At 42.4% G+C, this 25,663-nt stretch overlaps 4 protein-coding genes across 9 annotated transcripts; 1 reads left to right on the forward strand and 3 right to left on the reverse strand.

Annotated features, from left to right (window-relative positions):
- Nucleotides 1-50: 50 nt before the first annotated feature.
- On the reverse strand, nt 51-6,096 carry cipcb (CLOCK-interacting pacemaker b). Of its 4 annotated transcripts, none has more exons than XM_088286817.1 (5): nt 5,729-6,096; nt 5,041-5,140; nt 4,349-4,530; nt 4,094-4,266; nt 51-2,916 (listed from the first exon to the last, which is right to left on the reverse strand). In XM_088286817.1, exons 3-5 carry the CDS (start codon nt 4,458-4,460, stop codon nt 2,110-2,112), a joined length of 1,092 nt encoding a protein of 363 aa, XP_088142943.1. In that variant the 5' UTR covers nt 4,461-4,530; nt 5,041-5,140; nt 5,729-6,096; the 3' UTR covers nt 51-2,109. The 4 variants fall into 4 exon arrangements, with proteins under 4 accessions (XP_088142943.1, XP_088142942.1, XP_088142941.1 ...); XM_088286816.1 differs by having other exon boundaries at nt 5,724-6,096; XM_088286815.1 differs by lacking the exon at nt 5,041-5,140.
- Nucleotides 6,097-7,432: 1,336 nt separating this feature from the next.
- Nucleotides 7,433-11,502, reverse strand: actr10 (actin related protein 10). Its single transcript, XM_088286318.1, has 13 exons — nt 11,291-11,502; nt 10,524-10,596; nt 10,248-10,330; nt 10,067-10,175; nt 9,865-9,972; nt 9,696-9,763; nt 9,536-9,615; nt 9,381-9,416; nt 9,226-9,305; nt 9,068-9,141; nt 8,797-8,878; nt 7,943-8,144; nt 7,433-7,867 (listed from the first exon to the last, which is right to left on the reverse strand). The coding sequence occupies exons 1-13, from the start codon at nt 11,365-11,367 to the stop codon at nt 7,686-7,688; spliced, it is 1,254 nt and encodes a 417-aa protein (XP_088142444.1). The 5' UTR covers nt 11,368-11,502; the 3' UTR covers nt 7,433-7,685.
- A 686-nt stretch (nt 11,503-12,188) lies between these two features.
- armh4 (armadillo like helical domain containing 4) lies at nt 12,189-17,754 on the forward strand. 2 transcript variants are annotated; one of them, XM_088286319.1, is made up of 8 exons: nt 12,189-12,355; nt 13,304-13,796; nt 14,936-15,187; nt 15,608-15,724; nt 15,811-15,954; nt 16,192-16,223; nt 16,306-16,455; nt 16,672-17,754. In XM_088286319.1, the coding sequence occupies exons 2-8, from the start codon at nt 13,322-13,324 to the stop codon at nt 16,744-16,746; spliced, it is 1,245 nt and encodes a 414-aa protein (XP_088142445.1). In that variant the 5' UTR covers nt 12,189-12,355; nt 13,304-13,321; the 3' UTR covers nt 16,747-17,754. The 2 variants fall into 2 exon arrangements, with proteins under 2 accessions (XP_088142445.1, XP_088142446.1); XM_088286320.1 differs by having other exon boundaries at nt 14,939-15,187.
- Nucleotides 17,755-17,798: 44 nt separating this feature from the next.
- Nucleotides 17,799-24,196, reverse strand: naa30 (N-alpha-acetyltransferase 30, NatC catalytic subunit). Of its 2 annotated transcripts, XR_015840164.1 has the most exons (5): nt 23,237-24,196; nt 21,139-21,262; nt 20,711-20,766; nt 20,162-20,635; nt 17,799-20,021 (listed from the first exon to the last, which is right to left on the reverse strand). XR_015840164.1 is itself a non-coding variant. In XM_088286321.1 (4 exons), the coding sequence occupies exons 1-4, from the start codon at nt 23,954-23,956 to the stop codon at nt 20,498-20,500; spliced, it is 1,038 nt and encodes a 345-aa protein (XP_088142447.1). In that variant the 5' UTR covers nt 23,957-24,196; the 3' UTR covers nt 17,799-20,497. The 2 variants fall into 2 exon arrangements, 1 of the variants encoding a protein (XP_088142447.1); XM_088286321.1 differs by having other exon boundaries at nt 17,799-20,635.
- Nucleotides 24,197-25,663: the final 1,467 nt, after the last annotated feature.

Consider the following 25,663-nt stretch of genomic DNA (forward strand, 5'->3'; position numbering starts at 1 on the left):
CGCGATCACCGCCGCCATCTTGTGGCCAAGGACAGACATGACAAGGTGTGTTTGCCTTTGGACTTAAAACATTTATTACACAAGTAATTCGATGGAAGAGGAGGCACAAATAAAATAAACTATCATACAAAAAAATCTCAATCCTCTTCTACTCATGCTGATTTAATTTACAAACATTTCCCCAACATGTAAGCATAAATGACTGTGTATGATGGCGGTTGCTCTTTCTACCGTACACAATAACATAGCTACTCTTCTTTTTGTGTCATTTAAAATGTTAATGACATTAAACTGTCAATAATTACACATGAAACGTGACTTCTAATGATATATGTGTGTGTTATAACTGAAGGGCAGAGAAAAAAAAATCTGAGACCTAGACCTTCATAGTAACAACAGTACGACTAATCATATTAAGGCTGCTTGTCAAAACCAAAAAGTTCAGGAGAAATATCATACTTTGTCGCTGGAATTGGAACATATGGATTTCAGTCACACACACAAAAACAGAAGAGCCTTCACTAGGTGTCAGGTTAGACCTGCCCGGGCTATTTAGCTGCAGGATTGAATATCACACAGAAATGGAAAAAAACACTCACAAGCACTAACACACACTCAATCGTGCCCTTCGTCACACCCACAAAATTATTCACTTCCTCACTCACCCACTAACGCTTTTACTCATACTCATTATCTCACTTGATAAGATGCAGGTAATGCACACCTGGCGGCATAAAAATACCTTATTTTAGTTTTCTGTCAAATAAACGCTTCAATTATCAACCACAGGACCACAAAGCAAAGAGTAACATTACAAGGGAAGTTTTTTTTTTTTTTTTTAAGTTGTGACAGGTGGCGAAAAGAGCGCTGAAACAATTACAAAAGCAGAAACTAAAACGGGACAGACAGGCAGGCCTACAAAACACAACCACAAGCGTCTTAACGCCCATTAAGAAGACTTGAGTACAACAAAGTTCAACCTCCACCAGTGAGATTAAGAGCAAGTTTACATTGGTGGAACCCAAGAATCTCACATTTCACATCCTCAGTCATAGTAGAAAACATACGGTACACAATCCCTCATTTGCGTGAACCATTTCAAGTAGTTTTTTTGGTTCTTAATACAGAGGGAGCAAGATATTTCAAAGCATATTGGTTCAGGGCGTGTGATGATTAGAATTAGCTGCCTAGTTATAGTCTGCTCAGGATTATGCAAAGTGCTCAAACGCACCACAATCATAAAGGTCTTGTTTTCCACTTGGAACGTTTTCAAACGTTGTCAGATCAATAGTGACGCATATGCACAGTATTTATAAAAAAGAACATTTACATCAAAGATGCGGCAACAGGAAGCGTCAGCTGCGCTAACGGAAAGGCGGAATCGACGGGTGGCCCGTTGCCAACGTCCCTCGCACGCAGCGTGAAACATGACACCTGAGGTACGCTGGCCAAACGCTCATGTGAACAGTAACTGAAGTCTGCTTGGCGACACCTCGGCCAATCAAAAGTCAGCATCCACCAAAAGTCTCAAGTTTCCATGCATCCTCTAAATCTCATGGGACTTTGGAGGCGAAGTAATGTGGCGGCGATAACACACCCAACCGTGCCTTTTCACAGTGAATTAGTGGTTAGCAAGAAGATTCGGGTTTTGAAATAATTGTCAACCGTTTTTTTAAAATTTGTTGGTTCTTTCAAGGTACAGTGAACCAGCGCTTAATCGCTAGCGGTATTCTTGTACATTTTGTTGTCTCAGTGAATGTGAGTAGTTATGGGTCTCTATTGTGTCAATCCGATTGAGTGAGTTATAGAAATTTCTATTCAAATTTGTTGCATACAATCTTTTCTTAACACGTCTTACAGGAGATGTCAGTGTGGTATTTGTGTTAGTAATGGAAGTGCGACTGTAAGAAGAGTGCGGTGAGTGTTGGGCCAACAAAAACTCTCGCTGTGTCAGGGCCTGGGGGCGGGTGGCAGCCAAAAATGTAGGCCAAACTGTGCGAGCGAGGCTTGGAGTGGGTGTCTAATGTGGGCCACATTACTCTCGCTCCATCTGTCTATGAAAGCAGCCCCGACTGACAAGGCCTGGCCACGCCCTTCCCAGTTGGGGGCCTAATCGTCCTTTAAGCCGGTGAGTGACGCTCGCTTCCTGTCCTCCTCCTGAAGGCTGGTGTGTAGCTTGACGCAGATGCCGGCGTCGCCACTGTGCAGCGCCTGTAGGAAAAGTTCAGTGTGCTTCTTGAGGCGATCCAAGTCCGTCTGCGTGCGGCGGTTCTGGCGCAGGAGCTCCTTGGTGCGCAGCGTGATATCCAGGAGGCCCGATTTGCTCAGGATGTTGTACGTGTTGCAGAAGCGCTTCCGCCTCGAGTCGTCGTCGTCCTCCCAATTCTGCCCGGCCGACGGCGCATTGTCCAGGGGTGCCGGGCTGTTAGCGCAGCTGGGAGGGCAGGAGGAGAAAGCTGGGGATGATTCTGATTGGCTTATAGCCGGGGAAGGCGCCTCGCTGGTGATTTGAGGAAGTTGGGTCTGCGGCGGTCGCGTGTTGTCGGAGGTTCCTGAAAGAACTGAGGTCTGGCTTTGGCTCTTCTGCGGCTTCTCTTTTGGACCGTGATCCCGCTGAGAACCTGACGCTGAGGAGGAAGATGAAGAAGACGACGAAGACGTGGAGGAAGAAGTTGAGGAAGAGGCGGTTCCCCTCCCCGAGGATGAACTGTCGCCAGGATGCGGCGCGATCTTGGGGTAAGACTTGAGAATGGGAAGATACTTCTTGGGGCGCCTGTGTCGAGAGGTCCCCTTGGAAGCTTGGCGGGAGACGACGGGCTGCAGGAAGACCACCTGAGGCTGCTGGACCACCGGCTGAACCACCTCCACGGCGGGACTGAAGCTCCAGGGCTTCATGGCCGGGGGGTTGTCTCCAGGCTGCGGAGTTAACGTCAATGTTATGCTCACATGAAAGAACATTTAACATGACACAAAGGTTGAAGGATGAAACTATTGCACTTGTGGACAGACTGATCTAATTAAGTTCAGTGCTTCATAAATGTTCACATCGGATTGTTTCATGAATCTGATATTGTTTAATGTAATGCAGGGCCATCGAATATGTGTGTGTAGTTTTGTAATATTTTTTGCTAAATATTTATAAAAATATATTTATTTTTCAACTAATATTTATATTTTTTTGCCAACTATTTTGTATGACTGCCAATTTAGAGTAAATCTTTGTCTTTTACTTTTTCTAAAATTTTAGTATTTTTCATCTATTATATTTGTATCTATTTATATTTGTATCTTAATGTTTATCGTGAAATATATTGTGAAAATGTTCAATACTTGTTTTTTTTCCGTCATTTGTGAATTTTGTGTTGCTTTGTAAACCAAAATATAAAATTCTCATCTTTTTGCCATTGTAGCTTTTTTAAGTAACATTTTATAAGGAGTAACATATTTTTGTAATATTGTGAGAGACTTATTTTATACTTTTTTCCACGAATCTTTTGTCTTTCCTGCTTAATGTATTAATCTATTATTATAATATTTAGTATATTTGTTTTTTAATTTGGATATTTTTATTTATTTAATATAACTTTCCAAGATTTGTGCATTTTTCAATAACTGTCTTTAAATGAAAAAAATGAAACACGGCCACTTTAAACCACCTAAACGGCCAGTTACAAGCGCAACAAAATTGCAAGCATGCACCAAAAACCCCGTCGCCCGCGCACCTGTTAGACCCGTGTAAGGTGAACTGTGTTCATAAGAATTCCTATTTGACACGAGTGTGGAGGCACACAAATGATGAAGGCTGTTATTTTGGATCCAGGAGGTTCAGTGAGACACCTAAGCAGCAGACAGTAAATTCTTTCCTTGACCTCACTTGGTATCTTTAAAACGAGTTAATTCATCTTCTCCGACACGGGTCAACAGGGAGTCTTGAACCATATGAGTGGTCAGCCTTTTTTTTTTTTTTAGGGTGACTGATTTCAGGCAGCTGAGACGTGAGTGTGAAGATACACTCAGGTTTCTCTCGTTGTTGTTGCGGCCTGATATGCTATGCGATGGGTTTGTGCGGTGCGTTTGTGCGGTACTGTTATACCTGTTTTAGGAGCACATTGTTCATGATGATCATGGGGGACATGCTGGAGTAGGACCCCCCTACCACAGCCAGCTGCCCGGAAGCAGAACTCTGGGCGCCCTTCTGCATGGAAGGCCGCGGCGAGTCCTCAGAGTCTATGTTGTCCATGGTGCTCGTGTACTCCGAGCTCGCATCTGAAGAGAAGCACAAAGAGGATGAGGTGTGACAGATTGGAAAGTCAAAACACAAAAGGCTGGTAAAAGTTGAAGGTGGAACCTGAGAATCCGGAGTCCCTCTCCGAGTCAGCTCGGGAGTTGCGGTGAGACTTCATTGTGTGCGGCCTGTTGGTGGCCCACGAGTCGCTTTCCGCCTTTCGCTTGGCGCTCATCTCCTCGTTTTGCTGTTGCTACGGAAAAGATGGCCTACCAGCAACTACATCAGCATATCAGAAGGTAAATCTGGAAATCAACAGAGAAGATCAGGTAGACTTTATTAACTTTACCGCTCTAGACCTTTTATGTCAAGCTAGAATGTGTGGGATAAAGATGACTCAGCAATTTTTTGTTAGGTAGGGCCGGAAAAGAAGTCACAACGATTCCACCCAACACACCGCGGGGTAGGCGGGGTAGCTACTGGCTTGACAGTGAACCGCAGCGTGATGAAGACTCAGAAGAAGCACTTGTGGGGGATGACGCCAGAGAAAGCAGGGTGGTCACCTTCTCAGGGAGATGCAGAGAAAGGTCCAGTTCACTAGTGGTCGTGTTAAAGTTAAACATTGATTAGCTACTAACTCGCTGCTCCGTTTGCAGTACGGTTAAGTGTGATTTTTTTTCTTTTTGTATTTAAAAAATGATTATATTAGTGAGTCAATGGCGGGGCATATGGACATGCAACCATTCACACGCTCATTCACACCGAAGGCCATGAATGTTTTGGGCATATGGGGGGACAGCCTACAGAAAACTCACCCAGGCAAGGGGAGGACATTCAAACTCCACAAAGGAAGGCATGCTGAAATCCAGATCAAAACTCCAAAGTCAATGCAGTAACCACTTGCCACTGGGCTGCCTGTAAGTTAAGCATGTTTAATATTCGAGTGTTTTGCAGTATCTTTACAGTTTAAACGAAATAGGAACTCCTACGATTTTATTTTTGGGAGGGGGCGTCCCTTTGCATGAAGTGCAAATCCACGTATGTTACCCCTAAAAGTTTTGGGATCGGCAATCTCAGATAAAATAGTGTGTATTTTTTTTGCTATTTTAATTGCTTGTTCGACGATCAACTTCACCACTTTCCACTTGCCCACAAAATCCGCTCCTCTAAAAGCAGCACATTGCAATGTAAATGACAAACTCTACACATAGACTACTTGTTCAAGCAAAGTGTTCAGACAAGGGCATCATTGCGTCATTGTGAATATGCACATCGCATTAAAATCGCATTTTAAGGGCTGGGTAAGGTAGCATGAGTTTTCAACAAGGTTTGAGGTGACACAGCACATACAACTCGGAGCATTAGCACTTTTGTTAGCTATGCGCTAATTTGACGACGCACTCACGGCTAACGTTTAGCCTTTAGCTTCGACTATAAAAAGAAACATACCGTAAAAAAACTAACGAAAAAAATGAATGTTTAAAGAAAAAAAAATTACTTTACCGTTACGCTCTGAAGAGGGTGAAAGGAAGGACACGATCCGGAGATTGATGGAAATTGTATCCTGGTGAGGCAGCTTGCTAGTTGGGCGGATGCTCTTCTGTCTGTGGATGGTGGCTGGTGGCCAGCACTCGCGGCTTTCCACGGTACAGTACACGAGACACGGCGGCTCCTCCTCCCGCCTGTCAGTCACATGGGAAGCACGGTGGCACAAACTGCCGACAGACGCCGTAAACTATCATGTAATGACCCTCAAATGGAATAAAACGTCGACATATGCCCGCTTTGTAGTATTTTGCCACTACAAGACGAAGAGAACGCCGCCATAATAGGAAATAAGTCCCAGACGCTTTGCCATATTTGGAAAAAAGAGGACGCACCTTGTCTGGAGTCATCCTGACGTCACCAACGTGCCCGCCTACAACACCGAGTTCCGACCTCCTGATTGGGCAGCGAGGCCACCAGCTGAAAAACGTGACTGCTGCCTATGAATGTGAGGCAGGCTGAGTACATGTTGTTCGGGAGGCGTACAGTACTACACACACGCGCACCGCAAGCATATCTCCTGCATGTATCATCGGGGAATCCACTGACGTGGGCTCTCGCCTGTAATATTGTGGTGTTATTACATAATAGCCCGGCTTGTCCCGCAGCTAACCTGAGCTGCAATTCTCTGGAGTGGGAGGCGTCATAAAATACAAGACTGCTTGCTGGCTGCAGACAAAAAAAGTCCTCACATGCGCAAATTGCGGCAGGCACGCGAAGTGAAAGTTAATGATTAACACACATCGTAGCAGTACCAACCGAACTGACACTTTTTTAGGAGGTAATAATATCACATTTTAATAACAACACTATCTGCTAAAAACCTGCATTTATTATAATCAAAGGAGAGGGGGGGCGGTGCGAAAGAGGGCGATATGTCAGCTCTCCGTCCCGGGACTGAACTGTGGTGTGTTTATTCCACATGAACACACACGTGCACTTCATTCTTTTAAAGTGGTGTTCATTGAATTTATAATACAAAATATTGGGATAACATTTTTCATTTTCATATTGCACATTGTCATAAGTAAAGATGTCCGCATACATTTTGGGGAGCGGTGATCGCAGTTTTCTGACCAATTAAGCGACTTCAATGCCACTCTCCCTCCGTGTCCTGGGCCCTTGATATTCCCAAATACGTCCATACGGGAACCAAAGTGGCATGGCGACCTCTAGCGAGACTAGAGCATAATTTCTTTACAATGACATGGAGCGTCTCACATATTACTATGTTCAATGTACATCGAAAAAAAGTTTATTTTATATAACTTGCATATTTGAATAGGCAAAAAAATGCAGCTGCAGTCTTGCAATGCCTCCACGGGGCTCAGGATTTTTGCATGGCATCATTAGAAAAGATATGCTGCAGGCAGGACTTCCATTAATTATGAGTCCAGATGCATTTGTTCCCTTGTTCCCGAGAACGGCCTCTGCTGTCACCATAACAAAGATGGATGAAGGTGCCTCTGTCGTTTGCCTCGCTTGGGTTTTCGCCATATTTTAGGACGACCGAACCATAAAAAAAAATAAATATATAACTTTTCTTGCAAGGTTGAAACCACAGATATAGCTACGTTAAATTCGAAGGCGCTAAAACATGTTTCCACCATAAAATTCTCAGCTCAGAGGTGGGTAAATAATTGTCAATCAAAGGCCAATGTGTATGAGCAATAGGCCTTTATTTGAGGACTTTGACAGACACTACATGTGCCAATAATAAATAAACGGTTTTTTTTTTACCACTCTTAAAAAAACAAAACAAATAAAGCCTCATGCTTGTTTTAACACTGTGTCATTTTGGTGGCACCTGGAATACGAAGCAGACGTGTACACCAACACATGAGCAGTATGGAATTGTTACAAGATATAAGAGCTGCTGTTCTACAAGGGAGGATGTTTGAGCGGCACACGTTTTCTACTTCTCTGTGGAGAAGGCTCGCTTCATGAGCGGAGGCGGCGTCTTGCCAGCTTCGTACAGCGACTCGGGCGGCGGCGTGCTCAGGCAGCACCAGTCCGGTATGCGGCCCGTCTGATTGTAGTAATCACGAGAGACTGACCTGCTGCCCAGGATGTCCTGTAGCGCACCAAAGATGGCGCCTAGTGGAAATCAAGCAAGTTTAAAATGAGATATTATTTTCTTGTTGAAGAGTGAGTCAACAGAGTGTTTCCCACCTCCGAGCCAGGCGGTGCAGTTGGGCTTTGCGGGCGGCGAATGCATACGAAAGTTCTTGCTGGCCAGCACGTCGCGGTACTTGGGCTTCTCCACCAGCAGGCGAATCTCGGCCAGCAGCCGGTGCAGGAAGCCCGGCAGCATGGCGGTGCCGCCAATCACCACCAGGTTTTCTGACAGCACTTTGCGTGTGTCGATGGGACACTAAAACAACACAAGAGACAATTACCAATTACATTGTGACACCCGAGAGGAAATTTGTAGTTTTTTTTTTTTACATTTATTTCAAACGTATAGAAAAATAAAAAGTAAAAGACTTTGGAATGAATAATACTGTATGTTGCTTGTGCAAAAAAAATGGATTAAAAATTGAAATTAACAAAATAAAAAATATATATATAGAAAGAATCAGCAAATATCTAATACTATATTTAAATAATACCAATAGTTATCCATAATATAACATAATAAAAAAGTGAACTTTTAATGCAGTAATTATAGGTCGCAATAATACCATGGCAATTTTTCAACTTCAGGTATAGTGACACACTGCTTCGAATAACGGCAATTGTCTGTATCAGTTTCATATGAACCACATTTCCAACATCTCTCAGCTGTCACGATGCAATTTGCATTTGCACCACTTTTACAGAAACTTTATTAGACTCCACAGCAGCACAATTAATTAGTCTAACCTCTTTCAACTCCCCATGCTGCGACAGAAGCGTTCCGGAAATGCCGTCGTGGCCATGTGTCACCATGGAAACCACATTATAAATCAGACTCTTTGTTTGGAAGACTCGACGCACGACCGAGAAAGTTATTAAATCAAGAAGAGCTTTTTCTCTCGGTGTACCTTAACCAGGGTGTCAAGTATGAGTGAGGCCACGCTCTTCTCCTCGTTATCCTGCTCAAACATAATCTCCATGAGAGAGTCCCTGCAAAGAAAGTGGACTGAGTGAGGTTCCCCATGTTAGAAAAAGACAGTGCGTCGACATATCTTCATCTCTGCAACTCAGTGTGAGATGAAACGTGTGTTTGTTCGCAGGGGGATGACTACGTTGACTATCGAATCATTTCAGCGAGTGCTTGTTTTCAATCGAATCTCTACAGGGACTGCTTTTCACCTGATTGATCCTTTAATATGCAGGATTTTCTCGCCATCCAAAGGATAGTCGACATCTGGAGGCGGAGCCGGACGCTACAAACACAAACAGAAGACAATGTCGCACTCAAGGCACGGTTAATTAGGTGTGTTTTTGATGTGTTGTCACATCTTTCTCACCTCAGCAGAACCGTCGATGTTAAACTTGGCCGCCTGGAGCTTGAGGCCTCTCTGCAAATCGCTGACAAAACATGTCCTCACTGTGTGACACAACAATGTTGTATAAGAACATTGCATTTGTCAAGAGGGAATTGGAGATGTGTGTTCTGACCCACCTTTAATGTCCTCCACTGTCTCTTCTGGAATAGTGCCTTATGGGGAAAAGGAAAGGGAATGACAGCACTGGCTGGATAAGAAGACTTTCATAACTACTGTAAATGACTCAGTAACTGTATTAATATTAGATTTAAAAAAATACAATTGCTAATACCAATGATGGCTGGTACACTTTGCCCAGTGGTGGTGTCTGTGTCCACGGTGCATTGTTCCACAAGAAGTCCATCTAATTCTCTTAAATATACACACACATGTGACATCAAGCCGACTATATTAGAAATATGCGTCTGATACAGCCCATAAAAGCTACTCACTTGTGGATGGCTTTTCCACCCAAAGGCAAAGTCTCCCAAGCCGGCAGGATCGGAGTACACTCATATACCTGATGGTGGAGTTAAGACGTTTGCATACATACTTAAATCTCAAACATTACAAATCTATGCTTAAAAATAAACGTAATCCTCGGTTTAAACGAGAGGATACGGGCAGCACCAGCGTCTCAGTATGGCCGCAGTCCATCACGAGGGCTGAGTTGATGCCTAATGTCATGATGGCCATGAGGTGACTCGGTGCAAACAGCACAGAAGGCACCTAACCAAAACGAAAAAACATTTGAAAAGTTGAAAAAAAAAAAAAAAAAAAGCTGACTGGTTTTACAAGGTGTGTTGTCACAACTATTTTGTACCTCAAACTGTTTGAAGAAAACCTTCGTGAGCGTCTCCCTGAAGTGAGATGGGCTGAGGATGGACTCGATAATGACCACTCTTCTGTCGCGAGGGTTCACCAGCAGATGTCTGATGATTGGAAATATATAATACAGATGTTTAACCCCCCCCCCCCAATAACAAACATGCACAGTGAATTACCTGAAGTACAGTGTGTGGATAAACTCTTTTAGGATGACATAGAGCTCTTCGGTGTTGATGTTGTACTGAACCACTTTGGTTGCCTGAAAACATGTTATAGTATTTGACATTTAATAGGCATTTTATCAAGGCACTCTTCCCATTTATTTTTGTTAAGAAACAAGCAATTATTTAAATCGGCATTACATAAATGTTTGGGTCTCACGGGTGAGGGTTATGTTAAAATAAGGCAACACAAACAAATGATGGAATCATTAAAGGAGATCCGCATCTGACCTGCTGCTGACCCGACTTGCGGATCTCGCTCGGAATGATGAACCTGGGCCCCGTTTCCCCTGCAAAGCCGCATCTGAAATAATAAATAAATAAATAAACAACGCAAAATAAGGTCACTGGCATAATTCTGTACAGCAAAAAAAAAAAAGTTGCCATTTCAGTAAATTGTGGGACAAAGATGTCTTTATTTCTAGTCTGCTTCATGTGATTTGCCTTTCATGCTTGACTTAAGTCATCATTGCTTCACTAACTAATAGTAACACGAACTAAAATATTGTCGCTCAAACTGGTGTTAGATTCGAAATTAACTTTTTAGATTAGACAGCATTCAGATAGCGACGATCTTAAATAAAACTCTTAAGAGATATTCAAATGAGAAAATGATCTTTGTGAAGACAGGGAGCAGTTAAAGTTAGATTAATCCGATTTGAGACGTCTGTTTTAGGAGTTTTTCCCCACCCGAACAGGTATTCATTTGCTTTGCACCAACGTATCAAAGAATTCTCCTGGGCATAGCAGTGCAAATTGGGAGAAAGCACATGCAATAGAAACCATCATATTAAAATAATTCCCATCTTAATAGAATTAGCTCCACTGACTGGTTAACATTGGCTTGTTGGCATTATTTAGTGCCTTGACTGCTTTATATAGTCCTAACGGAAAGATTATTGTCGAATGCAGCGGACAAAAACGTCAACATTAATAATCGTTTTTTCATTTATCAAGGCGTTAGCATTGCTAGCCGAATCCAGACGATTAACACTCACTTTGTGTACGCCGCTCCCAGATCGATGACGATGGCGGTCTTTTCGGTTCCACTGCCCAGACCGTCAAATAATGGCATTTTAACTTAATCAACTTTATTATAGTTGCTTCAAATATCGACGATGCGCTCTTTTTACATCACCCTTCGGAACAATGTTTTCTTTTTTTTAAATCCTGGTAGGAGTTGGGGCTTGACAGGAAGGATGACGTCACGCAAAGGCGCCTGTAAAAAAATACGACAAAACATTTTTTAAGTATTTATTTATTTGCCGGCTTTCAAAATATTAACACTTATTCATATTTATTGGCATATTTGTTTTTAGTAAAACAAAATGTATCCATTACCATTCATGACAAATTTACGTTTCGAAAGTTATTTCCATCATTTTATTTTAATGTAGTCACATATTAATAATATTACAGTAAAAACATATTAATTATTATGCGCATATTTGTATATTTCAAACATTCGCTTGCTGGTGGGCCACGACGTAACACGGAGGTGCCTGTTCAAAAATGCACCCGATAAATTATTTTATTAGTTTCCGGATTCATTTTCTTCTAACGAATGTGAATGTTTAATTAATTAAAAAAATATATATTAATAAAACACATTCATGGACATTTTATACGTACGAGCAAAATGGTGGGGGCGGGGCGAAGATTAGCGCACTTTATCTTTGTGTATTTATTGGCGGTTGACAAACCAACTTACTGACCAAGTATCGCCATTTACCGGACTGGATGGCGGAATTGGCGCAAATGCAAAGGGCCATATGACTATCAATAAAGAAATGATACCACACTGTTAGCACTATACCATGGTCGTTTCGGATTGTGAATTACAAATTAAGATAATAATGTCACCCCCCCCCCAAAAAAAAAAAATCTGTGCAAAAGGCAGTTTCCATCATTTGGGGGCAAATTTACGGCATCACTCACTGGATGGTGGGCGCATTTGAGGAGAACACCAAATCTCCTCTCTCTCCATCCATCCATCTGCACACGAACCCCACATTGCCGTCTCATTCGTTGTATCCTCTTCGATCCATCATGCCATCTGCAAGGTAAATGCACTCGTTTTTGTGTGTGTGTGTGTGTGTGTCATTTTTGTACTCCAGATAGTCCCAAAGATAAAATCGACATGGATTCATATTTAACGTGTGTAATGCGATTGGAGTGGTTCCATAACGCAGTGGGGAGTTGTTGACTCTGCATACGTGGAGACGTCAGCCGGGGATAATGGGGGGCTTTTTGTGATTGTTGTTGTTGACATGTTTTGAGCATTTGTGCTAAGCAATGCTTAGTGACTCAGTTCTGATTTGGTAACAATGACACAGCGTATTGTGGGTTTAATTGCTGCAATATTTTTTTTTAAAAATCGCTTCTTGCACGTGTTTGCAAAAACACCATGGTTGTATTAATACGACATTTATCCCCGCAAAGGGGGACAATGTGTGCTATTTTTAGGTGCCTTTATTTCATCGTGTGCCAACCTGACCCAAAAATAAAAGTTTCAGCTCATATGTTAATACGATAATATGAAGCTTTGGACGCGCATGTATATCGGATTGTACATACTTTATAACCAACATATTGACACTATAAACGTAAAAGACGTGAAAGTATTCGATTTTCCTGACAGACGTAGGAATCAATAGGGTGTTACAAACAACCACTCGCGCTCACAATCACATTTGGGAACAATTTAGTTTGTCCAATCAACCTGCCATGAATGCTTTTGGAATTGCTCCTGTTTATTCCGCTTTGCATTCCACTTTAAAAGACCGCAATAGCGTTTTCTCGCCTTTGAGTGGCAATGTTTTCCACAATTAATATTATGGCTTCCTCGTGAGGAGAAGCAGATCAGATAATGGATTGATGGATAATTCAGTGATTGTTTGGCATACCACGAGAGGGAGCCAAAGAAACGCCAGTGGTATTCGTACCAGAGATTGGGACTCAGCAATTGTTTTATATGTAGATTCATGACTCCTGTCCTTCTTCATGTGCAGCCACTGAACATACAGGAGATGTTGCTGTCTGTCAGGCTTCATCGCCTCCTACTGGCCGGGGTTTGCCTGTGCATGTGTGGAAATGCGGTCCAGAATACCCGCAAGGAAGCTGCAAAACAGCCAAACAAGGACAGTCTTGATACTGAATCCGAGCCCAGGGTGCTAAAGAGGTTCTGGAGTACATATGACAGAGAAAACATACATGAAGCTACCCTGGAAAGGATACAGAGAGACACAGTGGGTGACATCAGCGATACACCTCATGAAGATGCAAGGTGGTCTTCCTCCAGTGGAGTTCCAAATCCATCCAGTCCCATTCCCACACCGGTCTCTCTCCCTGCTCGGACTTCCACGCCTTTGTTGGCATGGGAACGTGAAGGTCCAATCATGTCCACGCCACCGGAACCCTTCTTACCCGACATGGGTGAGGACACTATGCCCAAAGAGGACGGCGCGGAGGGCCTGTGGACGGAGGCCCCCCGACCCAGTGGAGGTGAGTGTATCTTTGTTATGCAGTGGATGATTCATTTTATCTTTGCAATATTGATGAAATAAAATCACAATTTAGATTTTTTTTCAAAATCATTCAGCCCTAGTAGGTATTACAAACCAAAAGTTGTTCAGAAATAAATATTCAATTACAAATGTATAACAAAAAAAAAAATCTACGTACTTAATTACACTTAAGTATTCGTACTTTGTTACCTAATGACGGACAAGGCTGTTTAATACTCCTTGGCTGCACATCATTGTGTGAGCTGTTTTCCACTTTTTTTGTGGCAGACAACAGGCAAGAATAGAAGTTAATTAGAGCGCCGCGGGTCCCTGTAGGTGTTCAAAGCAGAGCAATGGGGAAGGCAGGAAGGAAGGAAGGCAGACAACAGCAAAGGACATCGCTCTTCGTGTCACATGCCTTTTTTTTGCGTGTGTGTGTGCTCCTCTCTTGCTCTTTTGAGTTCACATTGCTTTTAGTTACAGTGCCATCACTCAAGACCTCAGCATATTAAGGTCAAACTGTCAAAACTAAGAATCACACAATAATCTTGAAGTTGCATATTGTCCTGACAAAAAAGGTATATTCTAAAGATTCAAGTACAATACATACAGTCAAAATAAATATAAAATAAAGGAGAATTGCAAATGTATGTAAAACAACTACACAGCTGATTTAGAAAAGTCTGCTGAGCATAATGCTAATGGACAATGCAGAACACCTTTGGCACACTAACGGTTCAGATTAATAGTAGCGGTTTTAGAAGCAATGACTATTGGAACACAACTAATTCACTACCAGATGAGTAAAAAAATAAAAAAAAAAAAAAAAAAAAAGGATAATTGACGTCTTTAGCCGTCAATGGCAGTAAATGAGTTCATACCAATACTCACAGACATATATTCTTTATCCTCTATGAAAAATGATATCAGTAGTAGAAGAAATACAAAAAAATGGACGCCTCATTCCCGTATAAGAAAGTAGAAACGTGATCCTTCCCAACTAAGAGAAGAAAAATGACAGATTTAATAATACAGCAAAAAATATATACACAATCAAGTTCAACCATAACTATCTTTATTAACTATGTTATTATTAGCGATAGCAAATCATTTTTGACGTTAAATTGTTTCCGACAGCAGACACGTCAGCGCCTCCATCCCAAGATGACGCCACAGAGGGCACCATGTCGTCTGAGTCCCTGCCTCTCATCTTTGAGCCGTTGGAAGAATCCGTGGCTCAGCTTCCGGCTGCCGTCATGGCAACTGGAGTCACGTCGCTGTCTGAGGCAGACTCAGAGCGATCGGTCACCACGGAGACGGACAAGCCTCCACGCACAGCATCCCTGATTACAGATGATGCCCAGGTTCTGGATGCCAGCAGGCAATCAGGTCAGAACCAAAATGTCTGACTTCATGTTTAATTTCTAGGATGGGTTCCTGGAACGTTGTGGTGTTTTATTGTGTTTACTGTTTTTATGTTGTTAATTAATTGTTTAAAAATCTTTGTTTTTCTATGCCCAAAAGTCTTCTTCACTTTTAAATTTTAGATGTAGAATCCATGGCTGAATGATTTTGAAAAAAAAATTGGTCGTGAATATTATTAAATATATGAATACATGACATTTTATTATTTTTACAAAAACCTGATGTGCTAGAGATAAAAAACAAAGGCAGATTTAGAATCGGCCCATAAAAATCAACTAGAAAAATTCTGAAAAAAAATTGTAGACCATTCCCTCCCTCAATATAAAATAAACCACACGCGTGTATATCAACCAAAATATTTTGTCCTCGCTCCCTATGTTATAGGTACCGAGCAGACGTCAAAAGTCACCAACACTGTACAAGCTTCCACACAGGTAACCTTGGCAACCCATCCACCTGTGCCCAAACCCCAGTCGGGCTTAGAGGAGACGGACTCTGACGGTAAATCGTAAAGATGGACAACTTTTAATTTCGTGGCTTTACATATTTAACTCATTGAAAAGTGATTTGTCTTTCTTGCCTTTCAGACGATCCGGACGAGAATGAGAATTCCGAGGAATCGCTGGAGGACGAGGAGAGCGAAGAGGACCCGACTGAGACATCCCAGACGCAGTCTCCATACAGCCTCATCCCGCCGCCTCCTGTCTGGGTGCAACGCAACCAGGGCCTGAGTATGGGGGCACTTCGGGAGGGGTTGACATTTTTGTTAGTGTCGAGAGTTCAAGTACATGTCTATTGGGGTTTTCTGTAGATTTTTGGGGGTTTGTTAAAAAAAAAAAAAATATATATATATATATATATATTTTTTATTTATTCTTTTTTTCCCCCAATAGAAAAAAAAAACTGAACGGTACTTGAATGCAAAGTTGAACTTGAAGCACATCATTAAATGTGACCCTTTCTTGCAGTGCGCAGCTGGGTGGCACTGATTCAAGAAAAGGTAAGACTAACCCTTTAAGTGGTCTCATCCGTCACCGCCTTTCTTTTTTCTGCGACCTATCGTGTCGTTCCCCACGCTGCAGGCGGGTTACGTTTCGGGCATGTTGGCCCCAGTGGGCATCGGCATGGCGGGGGCCCTTTTGCTTGTGGGTGTCCTCTACAGCATGAGGAGGATCCAGCAGAGGAGGCGGAACAGCTTCAAACGCCAGCGAAGAAAGGTCCGGCCCGTAGAGGTCGGTATGCAAATAGTATTACCTCCGTCAAGGATGGAATTTTAGCAAGATTATGAAAAAAAAACAACTTTTGATTTGGTCATGTTCAATGAAATTTAGTCACAAAAAAAAGAATGCAGTTTATAGTAAATTGTAAAAAAAAAAATGCTCTAAACTAACACGAATCTGTGTCATTAGACAGAGATGATTAACGCCTATAAATTCTGTTACCTGTAGCAACCAGGCGAGACATGTGCCGGCCGACAGGATCAGGCCATGCTGCTGGCGGACAGCTCAGAGGACGAGTTCTGAAAGACTGAACCAATCAATGTCGCCATGACAATGGCATCCATATACCATCGCATCAGACAGCTTTATATTCCTGGACAATCACATGCGGGAACTTGAGCCCAAGTTTAAATATGGCTCTGTGGGTTCATGTGACGCACATTTCACATCAAATAAAATAGAATCAATGGAAAAAGTACACATTGTAAATTCAGTATAGTTATTGTAAATGTATTAATGTAAATAAAAAATTGTTTTGTTACATATCACCCTTATTTTAAGGAATAGGGATAAGCACGAGTAAAAATATGATGCTGATATGATGCTAATGTATGCCAGTTATGTTGTTAGCTTAGCGACTCAGCCAGCCTTGCTCTGGTCAAATAAAAAACAAGATGAATATTTTCACGGACAACTGTACTTGGGATTAATTTTTTTGGGGGGTATTGGAAATCGCTAATCCAAATGCAAAATTGTTTAAAGCATATAAAGAGGACAGAAAGACCAAATAAAATGCTAGGGTATGCTAATTATGTTATTAGCTTAGCATCAGAGCTCTTCGAGCTCTGTTGAAATCCAGCAGTTTTGTTACAGTTTGGAAAATTCTTGGATTTTGATGGCAGTTTGTCACACATTTTAAACTGCATTTTTAAAAAGGTTAATAACATTTAGAACATTGCCGGTTTTCCTTTCTATCAGGTTTGCTATGATGCTAAAAACGCTAGCTTCAGCAAACCAAGGTGGTATCTTGAGTTAAAACAATTTATTTTTATCTTGTCATTCACATTGTTTGCGTCCATGTATGGAATAAATGTCTCATTTTTTTTCAGTAAAGGACAGATTATTATTTTCGTAATTAATTTTGGATTAATGGATCTTATTTGATTTGATTGTTGTAGTTTTTGTATGTTCATTGTTGAACTGCAGGTGTTTATGCAATAAAACTGTTTTAGGGTACAAAGTATGTACATTAAAAAAAAAAAAGATGCCTTCTATGTTTTCTCAAAATAAAGGACCTTCCGAAAAATCAAATGGAGTGTGACTCGTGTTCAAGAACAACTTAGACCAGTCTGGTGTACAGCATTAAAAAAATCAAATAATTTATTTCTGTGTTCTTTTTTGTTTTCTCTCTCTTCTCCACGTTAAATAAAAGCTATCAGACATTTTCCAGATCCAAATCAAAAGGGGGGCAGGGGGAGGATGCCAAGGAAGAAGAGGGGAAGTAAAACAAGTCTGACATGCAGAGAAACAACAGCAAATATAGATTTTTGCCTCTTTTTCAACACAGAGGTGACGGCGGAAGATGTTTTTATGTGGTCCGTAAATGGCACCAGTGAGGACAAAGGACTTCCAAGAAGGTGGGTGGCTCATCATTTTTTTTTGTTATTATTAAAATGATAAAGACGACAAAGCCCTTCAGTCAGATGCGCTCAGGCTGTAATGCCCTTTTAAAAAAAAAAAAGACGACGGCACTGCCTGGTTCACAGCATTATGACAACATGTCAGGGAATAGTCGCACGCTTTAACGAATTCCAGCTTTTCGTCCAGATCGACGTACGGAAGACGGTTCAAATAGTACCGTCGCAATGGCAGCACCTCCAGAAGCCCGAAAGTAAACATCAAATCGGGGGGCGGGGAAAAAAAAGTCAACACTGTTCCGTAAAGTCACAAAAAAAAAAAATGCACACAGAGAATCACTTACGAAATAAGTGGCATTACGACCCCCCCCCCCAATTGTTCTGACCTCAAATGTGACTTCTGGCAGCATATCAGCGTGATAAAAGCACGCAGGCAGGATACTTTGCATATTAAGATGAATCTCAAGTTTCAAAGATCGACAGAGGGAAAAAGTCAAACAGTATAAACAAATGTGGAATTTAGAGGATTCTGTGTGAAGAGGAAAAAAAAGTTGTATTATAGCCACATAGTGATGTCTTTGAATGACCCCTCCCCCAAAAAATTGAGGAGTCGCGTGGTTATGTTAACGGAATTTGCAATTTCACTTATTCTCTAGAATTTTTTAACTCATGCCATTATGCATTTTTGATGAAAACAGCAATCAAATAGAAAATATTGACAGTGAAAAGTAACAAAGTTGTAAAATTATGGAGTTGCAGCACTTATAAGTTGTACATTAACAAGTACAAAAAAAAAACCTACAAGATTGCATCATTTTAACATGTTAAATTTCTGTAATATCCCACATTTATTCTCAAGAAATGTTGATTCCTTTCATGATATTGCGACATTTGTCATTAAATTAGGACTTGACAGAAGTTGGTTTGTTACCAGAAGAAATCATGGCTTTGAATGGCCAATTTGATAAGGGGCTATAGAATGATGCAAACATTTAAATGTTGCGAGAATGTAACACTTTTTTCTGGTTAAAGTATTGTAATGTTCTAATATTGTGATTGTAAAAGTAAATTGTGTTTTTTTCCCCAACAAGCGGAAAATGTAAAAAGTTCTGGGGGGTTTTTGTGTGCGGGGGCTTTTTGAGGTCAAATAGGAAACAAGCCACTGAGAAGTCAATATAGAATACACATACACACAAATTCCAAACAAGTGCGGCTGACATTTGTTCTTACGGATCTTTTAAGAAAAACCACAAAACAAAAATTAATGCAGTTTGCTGTCAGAAGTGTTGTGTGGTTTCCAATTCGTTTAGTTTTTTTTTTTAGCATTTAGATGAACGTAAACAAAAAGACAGTAGGCAGGGTGTGTGACGTGAAACACTGTGAACGAGCTTGACCACAGCGCCACCGCCAGGCCAAAAGAGAACCGGTGACGTTGTCACCTCCGCCAAGGACGTTATGTCGTATGTTGTGAGCTGGAATTCGCACATCTTTTAACCAGTTGCTGGGACATGCATTACAAATTTAGATACAGATCGAGGAATCTTCTTAAGACATTTTCCTCCAGGACAATTTTTACTCGTCGTTTGGCCTTGGCGGAGGTCTACGAGCTATTACATGTCGTTCTAGTTGGCGTTATTTCCTTTTAGGGGGGTTGTGAGGGATCTGGCAGTGCGTTTGAAAGTGGGGGAGGCGACAGATAGTCAAAAAATCAGGAAAAAGAGGTTGTCCTTATTTGGGCTCCACTGGAATTTACAAACAATGAAGCTTAAAAAAATTCAAGAAAAAAAAGTGGTGGTGATGTTTGAGGTGCTCATGGAGTGATTTGGAACACGCACACAAAAAAAAAAAAAAAAATTCGTCTTGACAGGCTTCAGTCCTTGAGGTGTGCGGCAGAAACAGCACCACCAAGTGGACCAATGGAGAACTGTTAAACATGGGGCGCTGGAAAACAAACACGCAAGCGTAGGCAATCACACACACTAAGTATGTATGCAGTCATGACTCCTCCAAGGATTTCAAAAAAGAAACACAAAAATAAACTCCACCATTAAGTTTGGGGGTCTTTTGGGCCCCTCGCTTACTTGTTTTTCTTCCATCCAAGCGTGTTCGCCCAAACTCTGAAGGTTGAAAAACGTCATCAAGGTCATCCAGAGACCCTCGCTCCCTCATTCCTCACACTCCTCCATCTTTTATCATGACGGGAGAGAGAGGGACCTTCATGGAAACATCTGGAGGGCAAGAATAGTGTGTGTGTGTGTGTGTGTGTGTGTGTGTGTGTGTGTGTTGATGCACATATACGTGCATCCTGCTGCATGAATGTGTGTGACTGTATGTCAAAAGTGAAATGAGGCAGGCAGGCTTGATAGCTTGTCCCGTCCACCCCGCCTCCCTCTTACGTCCTCCAGCTCAGGCCCCCCTCAGCGTAGCCACAGTTTGAGCCTCAGTGCGTCCACGCCATTCAGGTAGTACCTGAAGAGCCGCTTGTCCCGCACAAAGCCTAAATTCTCGTACAGCTTCAACGCCGACTTGTTGGTGATCTCCGTCTCCAAGACCACCTGGAAAACGGTGGATTTGTATTTTTTTGCGACGGGAAGAAGCAAATGGGATTGATTTTTTTGGAGGGCGCGTACCTCGTCGCAGTCGCCCTCCACCATGGCGTAGATGGCCTTCTTCACCAGATTAGTACCTGACGACACAAGATGGACTTACTGATTTATGTTTACGCCACACTTGTTTGGCAGAATTTTGTGAAGTTGTCGTAGTGAATGCATAAAAGACTAGAAACCAAAGTTAATTACTAATGGAGGTAGGTCATTTTAAAAGGTAAATGGAGTGCACACTTATCTCCACCACATGGAACCCACCAACATTACGACTGCTAGCTTTATCGTATACAAATATTTATTCTAAGTACGACTTTACGACTATGGTAGCACAGGTTAGTGACTGCAGCGTGTTAACACCGAAGTACATAATTGGATTAAGAAAACCTTATCATGAACCAAGGACTCCCTCTGTGTATTAATAAGCAAAACAAAGAGCGACTCGTTTTCCTCACCGATGCTTTTCCTTCTGTGTTTGGAGTCAACGGCCAGCATGGCGATGTAGCCCCGCCGGAACATCTTCTTGTGCATGTCCAGCTTACACACAATGGCACCGACACACTCCTGCTCCACCATGGCCTTCCAAAACACAAATCACACAGTCAAACCTCAGATGCCTTCACCACCATAGAAGAAGAGAGAGCGTCTGGCAAGAAGGCAGGCCCGAAACAGGTTAAGAAAATATTGTCTTTCAAATAGAATAGAACAACAACAAGTACAACAAGAACCGTTGACAGTTTGTTTTGAGTATATGAGGCATTACTTAATTTTTAAAGTGGAGTCGAACTTTACTGCCCCGTACATACATATGTCCATTGAGGGAAACAGAAACTACGATGTTGCCCGGGGTAAAATTGAATTAGCGCCGCCTGCAACTGTGAGAGGATAATAAGGTTGATTGTTTTTAAAAAGTAACAGGCAGACGACCATGTTGTTAGGGAGTTCGGCGTGGACCAGAGCGACCGCAAGTTTTGACATTGTGGTCAAACTGGTTGTGTCAGAGCGTGAGTTCTTGCAATGACATAAGACCGGCGATGGACAAGGCGAAACATAGGGCTTTGTTTTTTTGAACCTAAGAAACAATTTCACAAGTGTACAAAGTGATGATAAGATAAACAATATTAAAATGTCTACAAAGCATTACGGAAGGATTAGACAGTGCTACTCGATCATATAAAAAGTTAGCACATTGTGGCTGATGCCTGATTTCATTTTTGACAGAGACAGTCGTGTCTGGAAGATAACAGAGTTAGCACACACAGGTTGCAGTGTGTTTGCTGTAACGTAACACCATATCCTGTATGGTATGATAACATATTGTTGCGTCTACTATGGAGTACGGCGGCATTAGTCGGTGAACTCGGGTTTATTAATGACTAAAACACAGTTTTTGTCTGCCCATAGTTTACATGGAAGCAGAAGAGCTTGTTCGCTCTCTCGTTCATGCGCTGGAAAAACACTCAAAATAACATAATATGACACATATGCCACAAGCCCTCGAGGGCAACACAAAATTACAACACAACCTAGTTCATTACAATATGCTTATTTATAGTGGAAAAAAACCATGCTCGTCTTCATTTTTAAGGATTTTTTTTCCCCGTTCAAGGTTAAATAAAAACAAAAGTAAAAAGCAATGTTTATTTTAGTTTTCTTCAACACTCTGTATTTTCCTCATTTGACTCACCTTAATCCATTCCCTTCAACTGTACATTCAAAAAATCCTGGTGTCATTATTTCTTTCTTTTTATATTTACGGATAGTTACACACTGTTGGTGCATCTTTACATTGTGTATATTGTTGCTCCAATTTTAAAATGCACTAAATACAAAAATGTTGATTTGCGACTACTCGTTTCCCCAACGAGAGGTTGTGGGATCGATCTCCGGCCATTTTGACGATGTCGAAGTATCCTTGAGCAAGATATAGAACCCGCAGTTGCTCATGATGGTATGTCTTCAGCAGGTAGATGTGACAGCAGTGTGAAAGAGCTTTGAGGGCCTTAGTTTGTGGCAAGGCGCTGTACAAGTGAAAGATCGTTTACTGTTGGTGATCGGTAATAATAGGTGGCAGCCCTACTACACATTCAATATTTATTACAAACAAAATATATTTGTTATTTGTCTTTCCCAACCCACTTTGGGGGCATCTAAAATATCACAAACACCACGAAGAAAAAAAATAGGCATAGATGAAGTCACTTTAAAGGCCATCTCATGGAACACTACCAGATTTGTATTGTATTTGTACCTGAAACATGACTCTCCTGATTGACTTAGCAAATCACCAAATGGACAATGTGTATAACAAGATAATTTGTTACAACGGGTGAAACTTGGGTCATTATACATTTAGCATCCCATAATTGACATAGGTGTAGCTGCTTTGATAGCATCTCAAGCAACTCCAGGTTAAGTACTTACAATTAAGAAAAAGGACTTGAAATATGTCCCCTGAGAACCATTTTAGGGTATTTTCTAATAAGTGCAGCTGCTTTTAGGCATATCATGGAAGTGATGAGGTGTGGTGAGGGTTGGGGGTTTGACACTTACCAGGAAGCAGAGCTGCGGCCAGTTGTGGATGAAGTACCTGTACGTGTAAATGGAGTAAGGCTCAGACAAGTCCTTGGTGATAAGTCTCATGATCCACGGCATCTGCAGCTCGGACTCGTAGCGTACATAACAAATGTCGTGCCTGTCCTCCTGTGGCCAGGCGGCTAACTCCAGGCGGGCCAGCTCGTCCGAGGGCGGCTCGGGCTGCGGCTGGGGAAGCTCCACGTCCCCGGAGCTCACGGAAGCGAGCGACGCCGCCTGAGTTCTTGTCCGGGCCGGCATCCCGTTCATGCTATTGTTAACCAGCTGCGAGTGGCGGCCGTTTTTAGAGCGGGGGCCTTCGTGTTGGCAGTGTTCCATGTCAATCAGGGCGGCCGGGGTCCCGACGTCGTCGCCGCTGTCACAGTCGTCCGCGGGCGGTCTCGGATTGTCAAGGTGTCCTCCCGGCTCCTCCACGGGACTACCGGCCAAGCCGTTGAGCTGCTGCTGCTGCTCCACGTCTGGCATTTTGAGGTGCAACGCCGGCGGGCTAGCTCGGGTTAGCATGTTTTTCTGCTTCTTCTTGCCAGGCTGCTTGGCTTCGGCGAGCGGCTTCCCCGACGCGGGGTCTTCCCTGGGTCGAAGCGGCCCTCCTTTCTCGCCCAGAGCCCCGGGGAAAGGTGGACTTTCAGCCGGGGATGCGGCCAGTGCGCTACTAGGCCCAGGCGGCACTGTGGCCATCCCACCGCATCAAGGTGGCAATTCGCGCTTTGGAAACGTCGGACACAAGCTCATTCACGACGCCAATCGGGGATACAACAACTCCGCAGGTGTGACTCCGCCGAAAGTGGCGTAAATCCGCGTATCGTTGAGGCGAAAAGGGTTCGCGAAGCGGCGACGTTCTTCGCTTGCTTTCTCCTCGAGCTCTCCCTGCTGCCGCAAAGTGCTGTCGCAGCAAAGGCCATTGCAACACTGCCGCACGGTGACGTTTTACGACAGTGCTGTAAAACGCGTGAGACAGCCAATGTGCACCTCCGCGAGGTATATTAAAGCGGTGTACTTTATTTTATTGAACATTTGTCAATTGTTAATGTTATTATTTGTGAGTTATAGTGAGAATAATTATACTTTTAAATGTAATCTATATTCTAATTTATAATCTATAATGTATTATTTCTTTGCTTAACGTTCAGGTTCCAACGCAATCAAAAGTGATCCAAGTCAAAAGTCTACAGCAAGACTGAAAGTAGTTTAAGTGTCAGAGAGTTCATTTGAAACGTTAACAACAGTTTGGATACCAACCCTAACCCAATACACATATATCCTAATTTTTAAACCTGACATTAACCAGTAATTATTTGATTCAAATGATATTTATCAAGCACTTCCTGCAGCGGTCGAAGGTAAATGAGAACAGACGTGTTGGAATTTCCTTAAACTCCAACAGAGGACGCTAGATAACGTTATATCGCACCACTCTTTGTAGCAATACCAAATGTCCACCAAAAGATGTCGCCGTTTTGTATTATTTTTTTACATTCCGAATACATGCATGGTGGGTTGATTGAGTACTCACAAGTGTCCCTAGGTATGATTGTTAGTGCATGCCCTGCAACCACTTCAGGGTGTATGAAGACAGCTGGGTCGGCTCCAGCACGAACCCAACCTTCATGAGGGTTAGCGGCATGGAAAATGGGTGGATGATAAATCAATTCATATCTACAACGAATTTGTATAGAAATGTAAAACTTTTTCCCATTGTGGGAGTAATGAAGGCCTATTATGTTCCAGAATTTATAACTGATTGCACATTTAATTTTTCAGATATGGTGCGAAAGAGAAGATAGGGAAATGTAGATACTGTATACATTTTTCTTGAACACACCCAAAAGAGGCATATAGAGCTCGAACTGTGCAGGAAGGAGCATGCCTTTGAAAGCGCTCTCTAAGCCTCGAGGTGCTGAGAACTGGTGAAGAGCCGCAATGAGACATGTGCAATCAGTTCCCCCTCTTCAAATCTCCTTTCGGGGCCTATCTACTTGAACAGGCTTCTCTTAATGACTTTCTCCATCACTTCTCGCCAGCTTTTGCCGGGGACTCTCACAGACACTTGGCTGCGTTTAAATACGTTCGCTATTCTATTCTGTCCCCGTTGTAGCTTTTTTCCCCGCAACCCTGCTTTCCAAATATCTCCAGGGTGTCAGTTGCGTCATGTGACTGGTGTGCTGGTGATTACAGTGCTCGCTTGGCACTCAAATGAAGCCTAGAACCAAAAATACCTTACAAAAAAAAAAAAAAACAAGCAGTGTAGGTCAAAATGAACCCAAATACCCCCCCCCCCCCTCTCTCTTCTTCACACTCTGTCCCCGTGTCCTTCTCCTTGTCTCTTTCTGTCCAGGCTTGGCGTCTGGTCCACGAGAGCTGCATTTAATTAGTTTCTGTTGCCTT

This window comes from Idiotropiscis lumnitzeri, chromosome 21, assembly GCF_059441095.1.
Source record: "Idiotropiscis lumnitzeri isolate Australia: NSW breed Sydney's pygmy pipehorse chromosome 21, RoL_Ilum_1.0, whole genome shotgun sequence".
Lineage (NCBI taxonomy): Eukaryota > Metazoa > Chordata > Actinopteri > Syngnathiformes > Syngnathidae > Idiotropiscis > Idiotropiscis lumnitzeri.